At 44.8% G+C, this 12,040-nt stretch overlaps 1 protein-coding gene across 8 annotated transcripts in view; it reads left to right on the plus strand.

Annotated features, from left to right (window-relative positions):
* Nucleotides 1-5: 5 nt before the first annotated feature.
* RNASEH1 (ribonuclease H1) overlaps nucleotides 6-12,040 on the plus strand; it is a 24,679-nt gene continuing 12,644 nt past the window's right edge. For 3 of the 8 annotated variants that reach the window (XR_002144596.2, XR_004624470.1, XR_002144597.2), the window contains exons 1-7: nucleotides 13-232; nucleotides 1,055-1,170; nucleotides 5,258-5,416; nucleotides 8,039-8,138; nucleotides 9,035-9,089; nucleotides 9,453-9,537; nucleotides 10,126-10,250. Coding sequence is in view for 5 of the 8 variants with exons in the window: in XM_034657149.1 (XP_034513040.1) it covers nucleotides 102-232; nucleotides 1,055-1,170; nucleotides 5,258-5,416; nucleotides 8,039-8,138; nucleotides 9,035-9,089; nucleotides 9,453-9,537; nucleotides 10,126-10,250 (771 nt within the window). In the remaining 3 variants the exon portion in view is untranslated. 8 annotated transcript variants of the gene reach the window in all.

Raw genomic sequence — 12,040 nt, forward strand, 5'->3', positions numbered from 1 at the left:
CTGGTATGCGCGTCATCTCGCGCCGCCGCCGGAAGTTGTGTCTGTGTGGTGGTGGCGCGAGCCAGGCATCTAAGCTGCTTGGCGATGGCCGGTTGTGAGTGATGACCAAGCTTCTGGCCGTGGCGCGCAGAGTTGCTTTGGCCGCCGTGCGCTTCAGCACCCAGGGCTGCAGCGGTCTCAGCATGTTCTATGCCGTGAGGAGGGGCCGCAAGGCCGGGGTCTTCCAGACCTGGTGAGTGGGCCGCGCCTCCCCAAAGGAGCCCAGGGCGGACTGGCCGCGACCTCGCGGCTTGCGGCCGGGGGGGTGGAACGCCTGGGAGCCCTGCGGCCAGCCGGGCAGTAGGAGCCCCGGGCCCGCCGCCGCCGGTCTCCGCTGACGTGGGCTTGCAGGTCCCGGCCGCAGGCTCCGACTCGTTTTCGTATTTGTTGGCAGTGTCAGAAATGCCGCATGTAGTTTAAGGGTGGCCAGGGGCCTCAACTTAATCCTTTTTTATTTCGGGGAAAGAATTTCGAAATAGTTACACATAGTCAAACTCTGATAATACCTACCCTCGTCTTCCCTGTGTTTTTAAAAAGAGAAATTCTTATAAACTAAATTTGGATCCCTGTAACGGTCCTTGGAGGTGTGTTTATTTTTTTCAGGTGTAGTTACCGTGGTCAGGAAATTGTTGGGCTTAGTAAGTGACACAGGTAGGGCTTGTTGTATCCACGTCTTCGGATTCCACGAGTAGGACTCTCCCCGCCATATGGTATCAGGGTTTATTAACTGTGTGTGCTGTAATGATTAATAGGATTTCCTTTTTCAAAGACCCAAAATTTCTAGTACGTTTTGAGATTGAGGAAACTGTGACATGCTGTTGTACTATCTGGCTGGTACGTAGCACCACGCGATGAAAGGTTTGGGCAGGAAACAAAACTACAAACAGGCATGACCCTTTGTCCCCACGGAGCTGACAGCCCCAACCTTTTTCACTCTATTTCCAACTTCAGAAAGGAATCTGTTAAAAAGAGGATCAGTAAGCAAGGAAGGAAGTAACATTGCACTCTGTTCCAGGAGCGAATGTAGAGCCCAGGTGGACCGGTTTCCTGCTGCGAGATTTAAGAAGTTTGCCACTGAGGAGGAGGCCTGGGCCTTTGTCGGAAAGCCTGCAAGCCCAGATGGCTCAGAAGGTAGTCAGCTGCTCTCATCACTATGGTGTTTTAACCTGTTCAAAACCTTGCAGACCCCAGTGTCACTTGGTCTGTATAGCTATCTTCTAAACAGAGGATGTGATGATTGTTTCCATTTTTCTGTTTTACAGATGAGGAAACAGGCAAAAAGCAGTTGAGCTTAATGGTTTAGCTTAGTGGTTTCTGTTAGTAACAGTATTAAGACAAGCTGAGACTCCAGTCTCCTGTTCCATTTGGAGTCCTCACTCTACTTAATTCTTTTATTTATTTTTATTTTTTATTTTTAAATATATTTTTTAAGATTTTGTTTATTTGTCAGAGAGAGAGTGTGCAAAAGCAGGGGGAGTGGCAGGCAGAGGAAGAAGGCCCCCCCCGCCCTCCGGCTGAGCAGGGAGCCCAACATGGGGCTCCATCCCAGGACACTGATATCATGACCTGAGCTGAAGGCAGATGCTCAACTGACTGAGCCACCCAGGAGCCCCTAATTTTACCTTTAAAAAAATACTTGTTATCAAATTGAACGGACTACAGTTTTTAAGTGATGAATGTAGTTTGTTTCCTGGCATGCACCTGGACGTATGGTGCTTCCTTCTTATTTAGGACAGGGTCACACAATCAGAGTTTCCTACAGTTTCACGTGTTGCAGAAAGTAGAATTAATTGAAGCTTAAGTCCCACTATAAGGAACATCAAGTATGCAGAACTAAGGGTGACTGCTTGAGAGCACAAAATTTTTAAAATATAGTTAACCCTTGAACAACATGAGTTTGAGTTGTGTGGGTAAACTCATATGCAGACTTCATTATATTACATTTCTCATATAACATACATTTATTATAAATTTTCCTTAGGACTTTTTTTTTTAAGATTTTATTTATTTGTCAGGGAGAGAGAGAGAGTGAGCACAAGTGAGGAGAGGGGCAGGCAGAGGAAGAAGCCGACTCCGCACCAAGCAAAGGAATCTAATGTGGGGCTCGATCCCTGGGTCCTGGGATCGTGACCTGAGCTGAAGGCAGATGCCCAACCAACTGAGCCACCCAAGTGTCCTTCCTTAGGATTTTCTTAACATTTTCTTTTAAGATTTTCATTTATTAATTTGAGAGAGAGAGACAGAGAGAGAGTGCGCAGGCATGAGCCGGGGCGGGGGGCGGGCAGAGAGAGAAGGAGACTCCCTGGTGAGCAGGGAGCCCAACATGGCTCGATCTTGGGACTCCAGGATCATGGCCTGAGCCAAAGGGAGACACTTAACCTACTGAGCCGCCCAGGCGCCCCTTAATAACATTTTCTACTCTCCACTACTTTATTGTAAGACTACAGTGTATAGGATATATATAAAATTCATGTGAATCAGCTGTTCACATCTGTAAGACTTCCAGTTAACTGTAGGCTATCAGTAGTAGTTAAGCGTTTGGGGAATCAGAGATTATACTCAGATTTTCGACTGAGCAGGGCGTCAGACCCCCACGTTGTTCAGGGGTAAACTGTATATCTTAACCTACTTTGAAAACGTTGTGTCTCATTAGCTTTACTCACAAATTTTTTTACTAGTAAATTAAGATGAGAGAATAGTTTGAATCTGCTTTTTTTTTTTTTTTTGATGATTTTTTATTATATTCTGTTAGTCACCGTACAGTACATCCCCGGATTCCGATGCAAAGTTCGATGCTTCATTAGTTGCGTATAACACCCCAGTGCACCATGCAATACGTGCCCTCCTTACTACCCATCACCAGTCTATCCCATTCCCCCACCCCCCTCCCCTCTGAAGTCTTCAGTTTGTTTCTCATAGTCCATAGTCTCTCATGTTTCATTCCCCCTTCTGATTACCCCCCTTTTCTTTATCCCTTTCTTCCCCTAGAATCTGCTTTTTTTGAGCAGGCTCTCTACAGTCCCACTGAGATGCTCAAGCTTTGAATAGCTCTTCCTTTGGGAGGCCATGACACTTGTGGTCAAAGCAGAATTCGGGGAGAGGCAATCACGCTTAAGGATCTGCCCCGCAGGACGAGTTTCTGAAGCAGGGCAGAAGCTCACTCACTGTGCATCAGCTTCACCCTCTGTCTCCCCAGCAGCTTTTAAGGAAGTTGTGATGTGACCGTTAGATTTTCTGCCCTGGTGGAGAAATCAGTTTGGGACAGAAAACAAATGTGCAAGTATGGCTCTTGTCTTAGTTGGGTTCTTAATACTTCCTTTTCACTGCTCTTTTGTTTAACCAAATAGTAATTTATTCATATTTCAGTTCTTCCCGTAGAAGTATGTTTCTGTTTATTAAATACTCTAAATACTAAGGCAGGATAGTTCTTTATATCTATGAATCACCTTTCTTAAAAGTTTACGGAGACCTCCGAGTCGGTGACTTATATATGTAAATTGGGATTTAACATCTTTAATGTTCAAGAACTGTGTCAAAGCAGAAGTGTTAGCCCCTGGGGCGCCTGGGTGGCACAGCGGTTGGGCGTGATCCCAGCGTTATGGGATCGAGCCCCACATCAGGCTCTTCCGCTGTGAGCCTGCTTCTTCCTCTCNGACCTCCGAGTCGGTGACTTATATATGTAAATTGGGATTTAACATCTTTAATGTTCAAGAACTGTGTCAAAGCAGAAGTGTTAGCCCCTTCCCCAGATTTTCTCTTAATGTGACGTATATTTTTAGTTTTGGATTCTTGAGCTACTTGGCAGTTACCATGATTTTTGTAAACTGATTTGGGGTTAACTTACTCAACCCAATTTTGTGAAGGGAAAATTATCTGACAACCATGGGCTCCTTTTCCTTCAAAGTCTTATCTATTCTTTAAAAACTTCCATTCCAATTTTACTTTCTCTGTTACTGCAGATAAAATCAATATTTGTATTGGTACTAAACTTCTGCAAAATTAACCCTTTGACTTGTACTTATGTTTTTGGATTTACTTACGTAAAGTCCCTAAAGGAATTTTTTTTTTTATTAAGATTTTATTTATTTACTTGAGATAGAGTGAGAGTGAAAGAGAGAGAGCACAAGCAGAGGGAGCTGCAGGGAGAGGGAGAAGCAGGGTCTCCACTGAGCAGGGAGCCCGACACAGGGCTTGATCCCAGGACTCTGGGAAGATGACCGGAGCTGAAGGCAGACACTTAACTGATTGAGCCACGCAGGGGCCCCCCTAGAGGAATATTTTAAAGGTAAACACAGCAGAGTGGAAAACCAAACATTGCTCTCCATAGTGGCTTCACTCACACTTCGCCTAGATAATCTTTAGCAGTGTTCTGACAGGTGTGGGTGGAGAAGCTACTCCAGGCAGGACATTCTGGCTTGGACCCATGTGGTAGGTGTTCAGTCAACACTGGAGCCCTATTTCTCCAACCCTGGTTTAGGGATGAGCTTAAAGTGAACTCTGTAATGTTGGGCTTAGTTGTTATCTTTGAGATACCATTGGTTGCTCCTTCTGTGCCCCCATTTCCACTCCATAAAATGAGAATGTAGGAAGAGCTGCTCCCACATAACCTGAGTGTTTGAGACGCCTTTGGGATTAATTTTGCGTCCCGTGGCTGAGCTCCTGAAGCAAAGCTCTGTAACTGTCGCCCTGAAGGGACCCAGTCTCTTCTGCTGTTGGTTTCTACTTTCCTTTCTCAGTGTGGCCCACTGTCTGTTTACTACGATCCAGTTGCCCATGCCCTCTCAACTCGCCTGGACGCTCTCCGCCCGGCATTGGTAGTGTTGGAGTATCGAGAGGAGCCCCTACCAAGTTCTGGTCCTTGTTTTCTTTCTGGGTAAAGAGCCCCTCAGATTGTCAAACTGCCCACCATCCCTGTAGGATGCAAAACCCTTGGTATCCCTACTATCTCTGTCAAAACCAGATTTCTACTTTAATAGAAATGTGGCCTTTGTCTTCCTATCGCCCTTATCAAGCTTATGGAAAATTTAGAGTAATTTCATAGGACATCAAAATCTGACACAGTGTGGACTGTCTTAAGTTATTTCCTCTATAGGGCCACAGGCAGAGCATATTTAAGTCTGATTTAGTGATACTAAATCACTTACTGAATTTCTGGATTCTTAAGCATTTCATGTTATGTTTGTATTTTCCTGGTTTTTGAGTAGACTCGATCTTTCAGGGACAGAAAATAAGCATGAACAAGAATCACAAGTGAAAGCCAACAAGCGACTCCGTGAGCCCTTGGATGGAGAGGAAAATGCAGAGCCCTGTGTGAAGCATGTGAGACAGAACACGGAATCCGTGCCTTCAGTTAACAAAGACTCGTTTTCTTATATGGGTATATCTCTTGGATTTATAAGTTTTCCATATAATAATCATGAAAATAAGTGTAAGAACTTTTCCGACTTAATAGGGGAAAGTTGAGCTAATGTTTAGCATTTTCATTCTCATCTGAAGTTTCTTTAAAAATTTCTAAGGTTACTATTTTATATTGGTTGAACTGTGCAGAATTATTAGAACTTTGGACATTCATCGGAAAAGCATTATGTGGCCTACAAATGAAAAACCGTAATCTTTTGAAACACCAGTATTCTCTGTGCACACAGCATTTCAGGTCACTATGAGAAAATGCAAAGGCTTCAGCTTCTTTAAGTAAGACACGGCTTGGGGGGGCGCCTGGGTGGCTCAGTTGTTAAGCTTCTGCCTTCGGCTCAGGGCGTGATCCTGGAGTTCTGGGATCGAGCCCCACATCAGGCTCCTCCACTGGGAGCCTGCTTCTTCCTCTCCCACTCCCCCTGCCTGTGTTCTCTTTTGCTGGCTGTCTCTCTCTCTAATAAATAAATAAAATCTTAAAAAGAGGGGGGGCTTGGAGGATGCCTGGGTGCTCAGTCAGTTAGGCATTTGGCTCTTGGCTTCCGCCCAGGTCCTGATCTCAGGGTCAAGCCCCCAAGTCAGGCTCAGTGCTCAGCATGAAGTCCGCTTCCCCTCACCCTCTGCCCCTCCCCCACACACGTGCTCTAGCGCTCTCTTTCTTTCTCTTTCTCTCTCTCTCAAATGGATAAATAAATCTTTAAAAAAGAAGAAAGGGGGTGCCTGGGTGGCACAATGGTTAAGCGTCTGCCTTCGGCTCAGGGCGTGATCCTGGCGTTATGGGATTGAGCCCCACATCAGGCTCCTCCGCTATGAGCCTGCCTCTTCCTCTCCCACTCCCCCTGCTTGTGTTCCCTCTCTCGCTGGCTGTCTCTATCTCTGCCGAATAAATAAATAAAATCTTTAAAAAAAAAAAATAAATAAATAAATAAAAAATAAAGAAGAAAGGACTGGACAGAGCTCTTTTTTAGTACGAGTATATTTACCTTTTATGTTTAGCCTTTGCAAATAAATAAAAAATAAAAAAGAAGAAAGGACTGGACAGAGCTCTTTTTTAGTACGAGTATATTTACCTTTTATGTTTAGCCTTTGCAAAACATAAATGATTTTTCTTAGTCCTGAGAAGCAAAATAGTCATAAATTTTTCCTCTACCTCTAACTCCAGGGATCAGTTTATATTTAGTGACTTATGGTATATAAATTTCCTATTTTGTTTTTTACATGTATGAACAGAAAATAGGAGTTATTAGCTTTTTTGTTGTTGTTGTTAAGCAGGAGTTTTATATAAATCAGTGTATTTGTAGGCTCCAAGTTTTCTCCAAGAATAAGCTATCTTACAATTCAAGGAAAACCAATAGAAAACGTTTTTTGTCAAGCTGCATTAAAACTGTATAAATCGATATTGCAGTTATGTAAAAAAACCCCAAATGTTGTTGATTTGCTTACTTGCCAGTAGTCATCAGAGCACATATGTGTGGAGTAATTGGGAGATGAGCCATTTCCAAGGTACTAACAATGTCTTGAATTATAATGGCATTTAATGCAGTGCCTGATAGGTACTCGCAGTTGAGACGAAATTCAGTGACCACAAAGGCCGTTGTGTTAATGGTGTCAATTTCGATTGAACCAAGGATTCTTATCCAACACCTGTGTTCTCCCACACTCCCAGCCCCACTCTGTCTAGGTATGTGTTCTTCCTTTAACATCCTCCCTCCTTTTCCCTTTGCCTCTGCCTTGTCTAGTCTGTTATCCTTTTGAAAACAGTGCAGGGCCCCTGTTTGCTCCCAGAGCCCTGCTCTTCAAGATCTGCCAGCCTGACTTCTGCCCCCCTGCAGAGAGTGTTCTAGTCATCAGTGGCCTCAGATTTCTTCTACCTACTTCTTTACAGCATTGGTGTGTTGATCAAACCCTCTGTCTTTTTTTTTTTTTTTTAAGATTTATTTATTTATTTGACAGCATAAGCAGGGGGAGCAGCAGAGGGAGAGGGAGAAGCAGGGAGCCTGACTTGGGGAGGGGGGCTGGCTCAATCCCAGGACCCTGCGATCATGACCTGAGTCGAAGGCAGAGGAACCGACTGAGCCACAAGGTGCCCCTGAGCCTCTGTCTTGATGCAAAGAAGCAAAGACACGGGACCATAGTTTACTAGAGGCAAATATACTAAGAAAAAAACATTAGACCGACATTTGTTGGAGGACTAGACTCTGGCGGACAGGTCCTTATCCGCCAGGGCACTACTTGTTTGCAATGACAGCCCTCCGTGAGGAGAGGGATAGTGGCACTGTTCTGACCTCTGTAGTGGGGGTTGCAACAGCAGCCCTCACCACTGTGGGTCCGAGGTTCACAAAATGACTGCCTTTACCTTTAATTTACCTGTGATCCTGCGGAACCGAAGTGCGAGTGCGTGCTAATCAAGAAGTGTCGAGGGCCCCTGTGTAAGAAATTGATCATTTTTCCTAGACAGAAAATATGGATCACGTTGTACAATACTTTCTCAGTTTAAAACGTGAATTCAAGCTTAGTGAATTTGTCAAACGAATCTCTGTTTTTGGTGCTTTGGATCCAGTGGCACTCACGAAGTTCCCTCTTCCAGGAGAATTTGTCGTCGTCTACACTGATGGCTGCTGCTCCAGCAATGGGCGGAGGAGGGCACGAGCAGGAATCGGTGTTTACTGGGGGCCGGGCCATCCTTTGTGAGTAAACAAAAAAGGCTTCATATCGAAGTGAATCACATTCTAAAACTTGTCAAGGAATGACACAAGATCTGCTTATTGTTAGGTTAGCTGTGCCAGAGTTCGCGGAGGACTGAGCTCTGGTTCATGTTGACTCTGACGGCTTTGTTCTTCAGAATGTAGAGTACCTCAGCATTGCTTTCTGCGCCCTGAATCTTGACGAGTCTCTGTGTCTTACTGATGGCATCTACCGGATGACTTCCCTGCCCCCTAGGAGAGTCACATGCCACCGGCAGGGTGGTTTTGGCAAGGATGTCCAAGGTCACCAGACTTGGAACCCGTCATGCCCCCACGACTCTTCTGAGGACATGTGAGCTTAGAGGTTACCTCTAGTTTTTCACGAGGCACGAGGTCAGGGTGAGGCAAAGTGTGATCATTCAGATTACACTCGGCAGCCCTAAGAGTCAACGTAAAAGGGATTTGAGCCTGTAAAGTAGCCACATCGGTTCTGAGCTTTGTCTCCGGCATTTACAAGTGCCCGCAGCAGTGCTGGATATGATGTAACGTAAACTGTTCGGTAACTGTAAGACTCTACATTTCTCTCCACTTGTGTCTACAGAGTTCTTTCCCTTCGATACCTCATTTTAGCCTCAAACCCTGTAAGAGGTGGCGAGCTTGTGTGGGACTGAGTGTCTGTGTATTCTTCACAAGACCATCCCATGGTGCTTTTCCATAAAATGTTAGTACTCTTGTTTTGATTTTTAAAGGCTGTATTTTTTGTATGATGCTTTCATGTGTCAAAAAAATGTATCCAGCCTATCGTCTAGTGAGGTTTAAGGAATCACTTTGAGAATTAGCACTTTGAGAATTAGCTTTTTTAATTGATTTCATTTTCCTTTGTATTGTTTTGAAACCAGGAACATAGGCATTAGGCTTCCCGGGCGGCAGACCAACCAAAGAGCAGAAATTCATGTAAGTTGTCAGACACATTTCCCGCTGAGAGTAAGTCTGTCATAGCAGTGATCTGTGTACACTCTCTGTGCATGAGATACTCAAAGTCCAGAAGAAACTTGGTTTGGGGTTTCTAATGACTCTGACGGATAGGAATTTTCCAGAAAAATTTTAAAAGTTATTTCAAATAGATGTGCAAACAGAACTGTATGTGTAGCATTATTTCACACAGAGCATGTAATCATTACAATTTAGCACAGAAAAAGAAAGAATGTTTAAATGGTGTTTAGCACAGAAAAAGAAAGAGTGTATTTAAATTTGAACATCAGTAATGTTGAAAGTTGAACGATTTCTATAGCATGATGACTGGCTTGTTTCTTCAAGGCAGCCTGCAAAGCCATCGAACAAGCAAAGGCTCAGAACATCAAGAAGTTGGTTCTATATACGGACAGTATGTTTACTATAAATGGTAAGCTTTCACATTGTACTTCTAGCTTTTCTAGTAAACATGAAAGAAAATAGGTATTTCCTTCTCGTGTAGGAGGTATTGTATCAGGGCAAGATCCAAATGGTAAATTAGGAAAATGGTTGGTTTGTGGGGTATAAAGAGAAAGCTGGGGTTTCTGGAGCCCGTTCTGCTGCTCTGGAGTTTGCCACGTAGACGTGTCTCATGGGCCAGGCTCCTAAGATAGGGCAGTGGAGTAGCTATGTCCCTGCTGTCGTGGTCCTTTGACTGTAAATATGCACAAGTAACTTAAGGTGGCGTGCTGATGGCTCCTTTGAGAAATAATCCTGTTTAGGACACGGGGAGGGGGTGTGGAAGAGATGGAGGAGGCGTCCTCTTAGGCTGGGAGCTGTGGGTCAACACCAGTCTGAGCAAAGGGATGAGCAGGGAGTATGCCAGGGCTGTGCCCCTGGCCAGAGAACAGCCTGTGTGGCCCAGTGGCAAGTCCACACACTGCTGTGAAGACAAGTAGAGTGGGTAGAAGAGGGAAGTCTGGGAGGAGGAGACCAGGACATTGGAGCTCAGTGGACTGTGAGTGTGCTTTTCTTGTAGGTATCACTAATTGGGTTCAAGGCTGGAAGAAGAACGGGTGGAAAACGAGCACAGGGAAAGAGGTGATCAACAAGGAGGACTTCGTGGCACTGGAGCAGCTCACCCAGGGCATGGACATCCAGTGGGTGCGTGTTGTCTGAACCAGTCCCGTCACGTAGCTGTGAGGACCAAATAGTCTTAGAACGGGGAGAGACAGAAGGCGGGGGAGGGGGGCAGCAGAGAGAGAATCTTAAGCAGACCCCACGCCCAATGTGGAGCCCGATGTGGGGCTCAGTCTCGCAACCCTGAGATCATGACCTGAGCCAAAATCAAGAGTCGGACATTTAACTGACTGAGCCACCCAGGTGCCCAAGACCAAATACTCTAAATTAACTGGAGAGATTAGTGCTTTCTGTAAGTGATTTAATGACTTAGGTTAAAGTAACAGTTGCATGAAATTAGTATCATAGTACATATTAGAATTTGGAACACATTTGAGTCTTGATCATTGTGTAAGTAATGCTGCTTATTATTGGTGTGATTGTGTCTAGAACACACTGTTTTGGGCAGCGTGACTGAGGGGTGTTCAGTATTCCTCACATTGTCTTGGCGGTGCTTAGGAGTGCCTCGTCTGGGCTCGCCTTGTGGGCTTTCTTTTCCTTTAGTGCCCACGGCTGTGGTCACGCCGCTTTGAAGAATGAAGAGGTAGTCCCGATAGAGTGACGAGCAGCAAAGCAAAGTTTATTGAGCAATAGTACAAAGCTCCCAAAGAGGTAGGGGACCTAAGAGGGTTGCCACCCGAGTTTCTAAGTCCAGGGTTTTTATGGGCTTGTTGGCGGCTGTTTTCATCTGATTAACCCTCCCTGCACATGTCACCCAATCAGGTTTTTGTCATCTGTCACATGGGAAAGAGTGGAAGGCTCCTTCCAGGGTGGTGTAAAATCCTTTTAATGGTTGTTTCCTCTTGTGGGGGGGTTGTCTTTGCCGCCTTTCTTCTCAATATCCTTCATTAACCTCATCACTGCTAAACTGACCTGCTGATAGTCAACCTGTTGATTGCTTTGGAATTAGCCAAAATGTCAAAGTCTAACTAATAGATTAGGTATTTTGTTAAAAATAAAGTGTGGTAAGACTTTAGTAACATGACTTTTTTTTTCCAAAATGGAAATATTTTTCTTATTAATAGATAGTTTTTATTAAAACTTTTTTCAGGGGGCGCCTGGGTGGCTCAGTCAGTCGAGTTTGCCTGCAGCTCAGGTGATCCCAGGGTCCTGGGATTGAGCCCCACATCTCCGTCTCCTCCCCGCTCGTGCTTGCTCTCTCTCTCTGTCTCCAATAAATCTTTTTTAAAAATTATAAAAAATGAATGAATAAAATTATTTTTAGGAAATATAATTACCAAGAGATCTACAGTTACAAATCTCTACCCATACATACTCCGTATGAATCTGTCCTACATAAAAACATAAGATATCAGGGGAGCCTGGGTGCCTCAGTCATTTGAGTGTCTGACTCTTGGTTTCGGATCAGGTCATGATCTCAGGGTCCTGAGATCAAGCCCTGTATCAGGCTCCCTGCTGAGCGGGGAGTCTGCTTCTCCCTTTCCCTCTGCCCCTCCCCCCTGCTTATGCTCTCTCACTTTCTCTGTCTCTGTCAAATAAATAAAATCTTAAAAAAAAAAACAGAATTGTTTTTTCAAATAATACAGAGCAAGTTAAACTGCAGCCATTGTCTTAACCCTGTGTTGGTCTTCCACCCCAGAACCACTGAGAACAGCTTCACACCAGAAGGTTTAAATCTGCCTTTCAGCAATGTAGACGTAAACAGTGGTTAAATCACAGACAGGGGCGCCTGGGTGGCACAGTCGCTAAGTGTCTGCCTTCGGCTCAGGGCGTGATCCCAGCATTCTGGGATCGAGCCCCACATCAGGCTCCTC

Source organism: Ailuropoda melanoleuca, chromosome 4 (assembly GCF_002007445.2).
Source record: "Ailuropoda melanoleuca isolate Jingjing chromosome 4, ASM200744v2, whole genome shotgun sequence".
Lineage (NCBI taxonomy): Eukaryota > Metazoa > Chordata > Mammalia > Carnivora > Ursidae > Ailuropoda > Ailuropoda melanoleuca.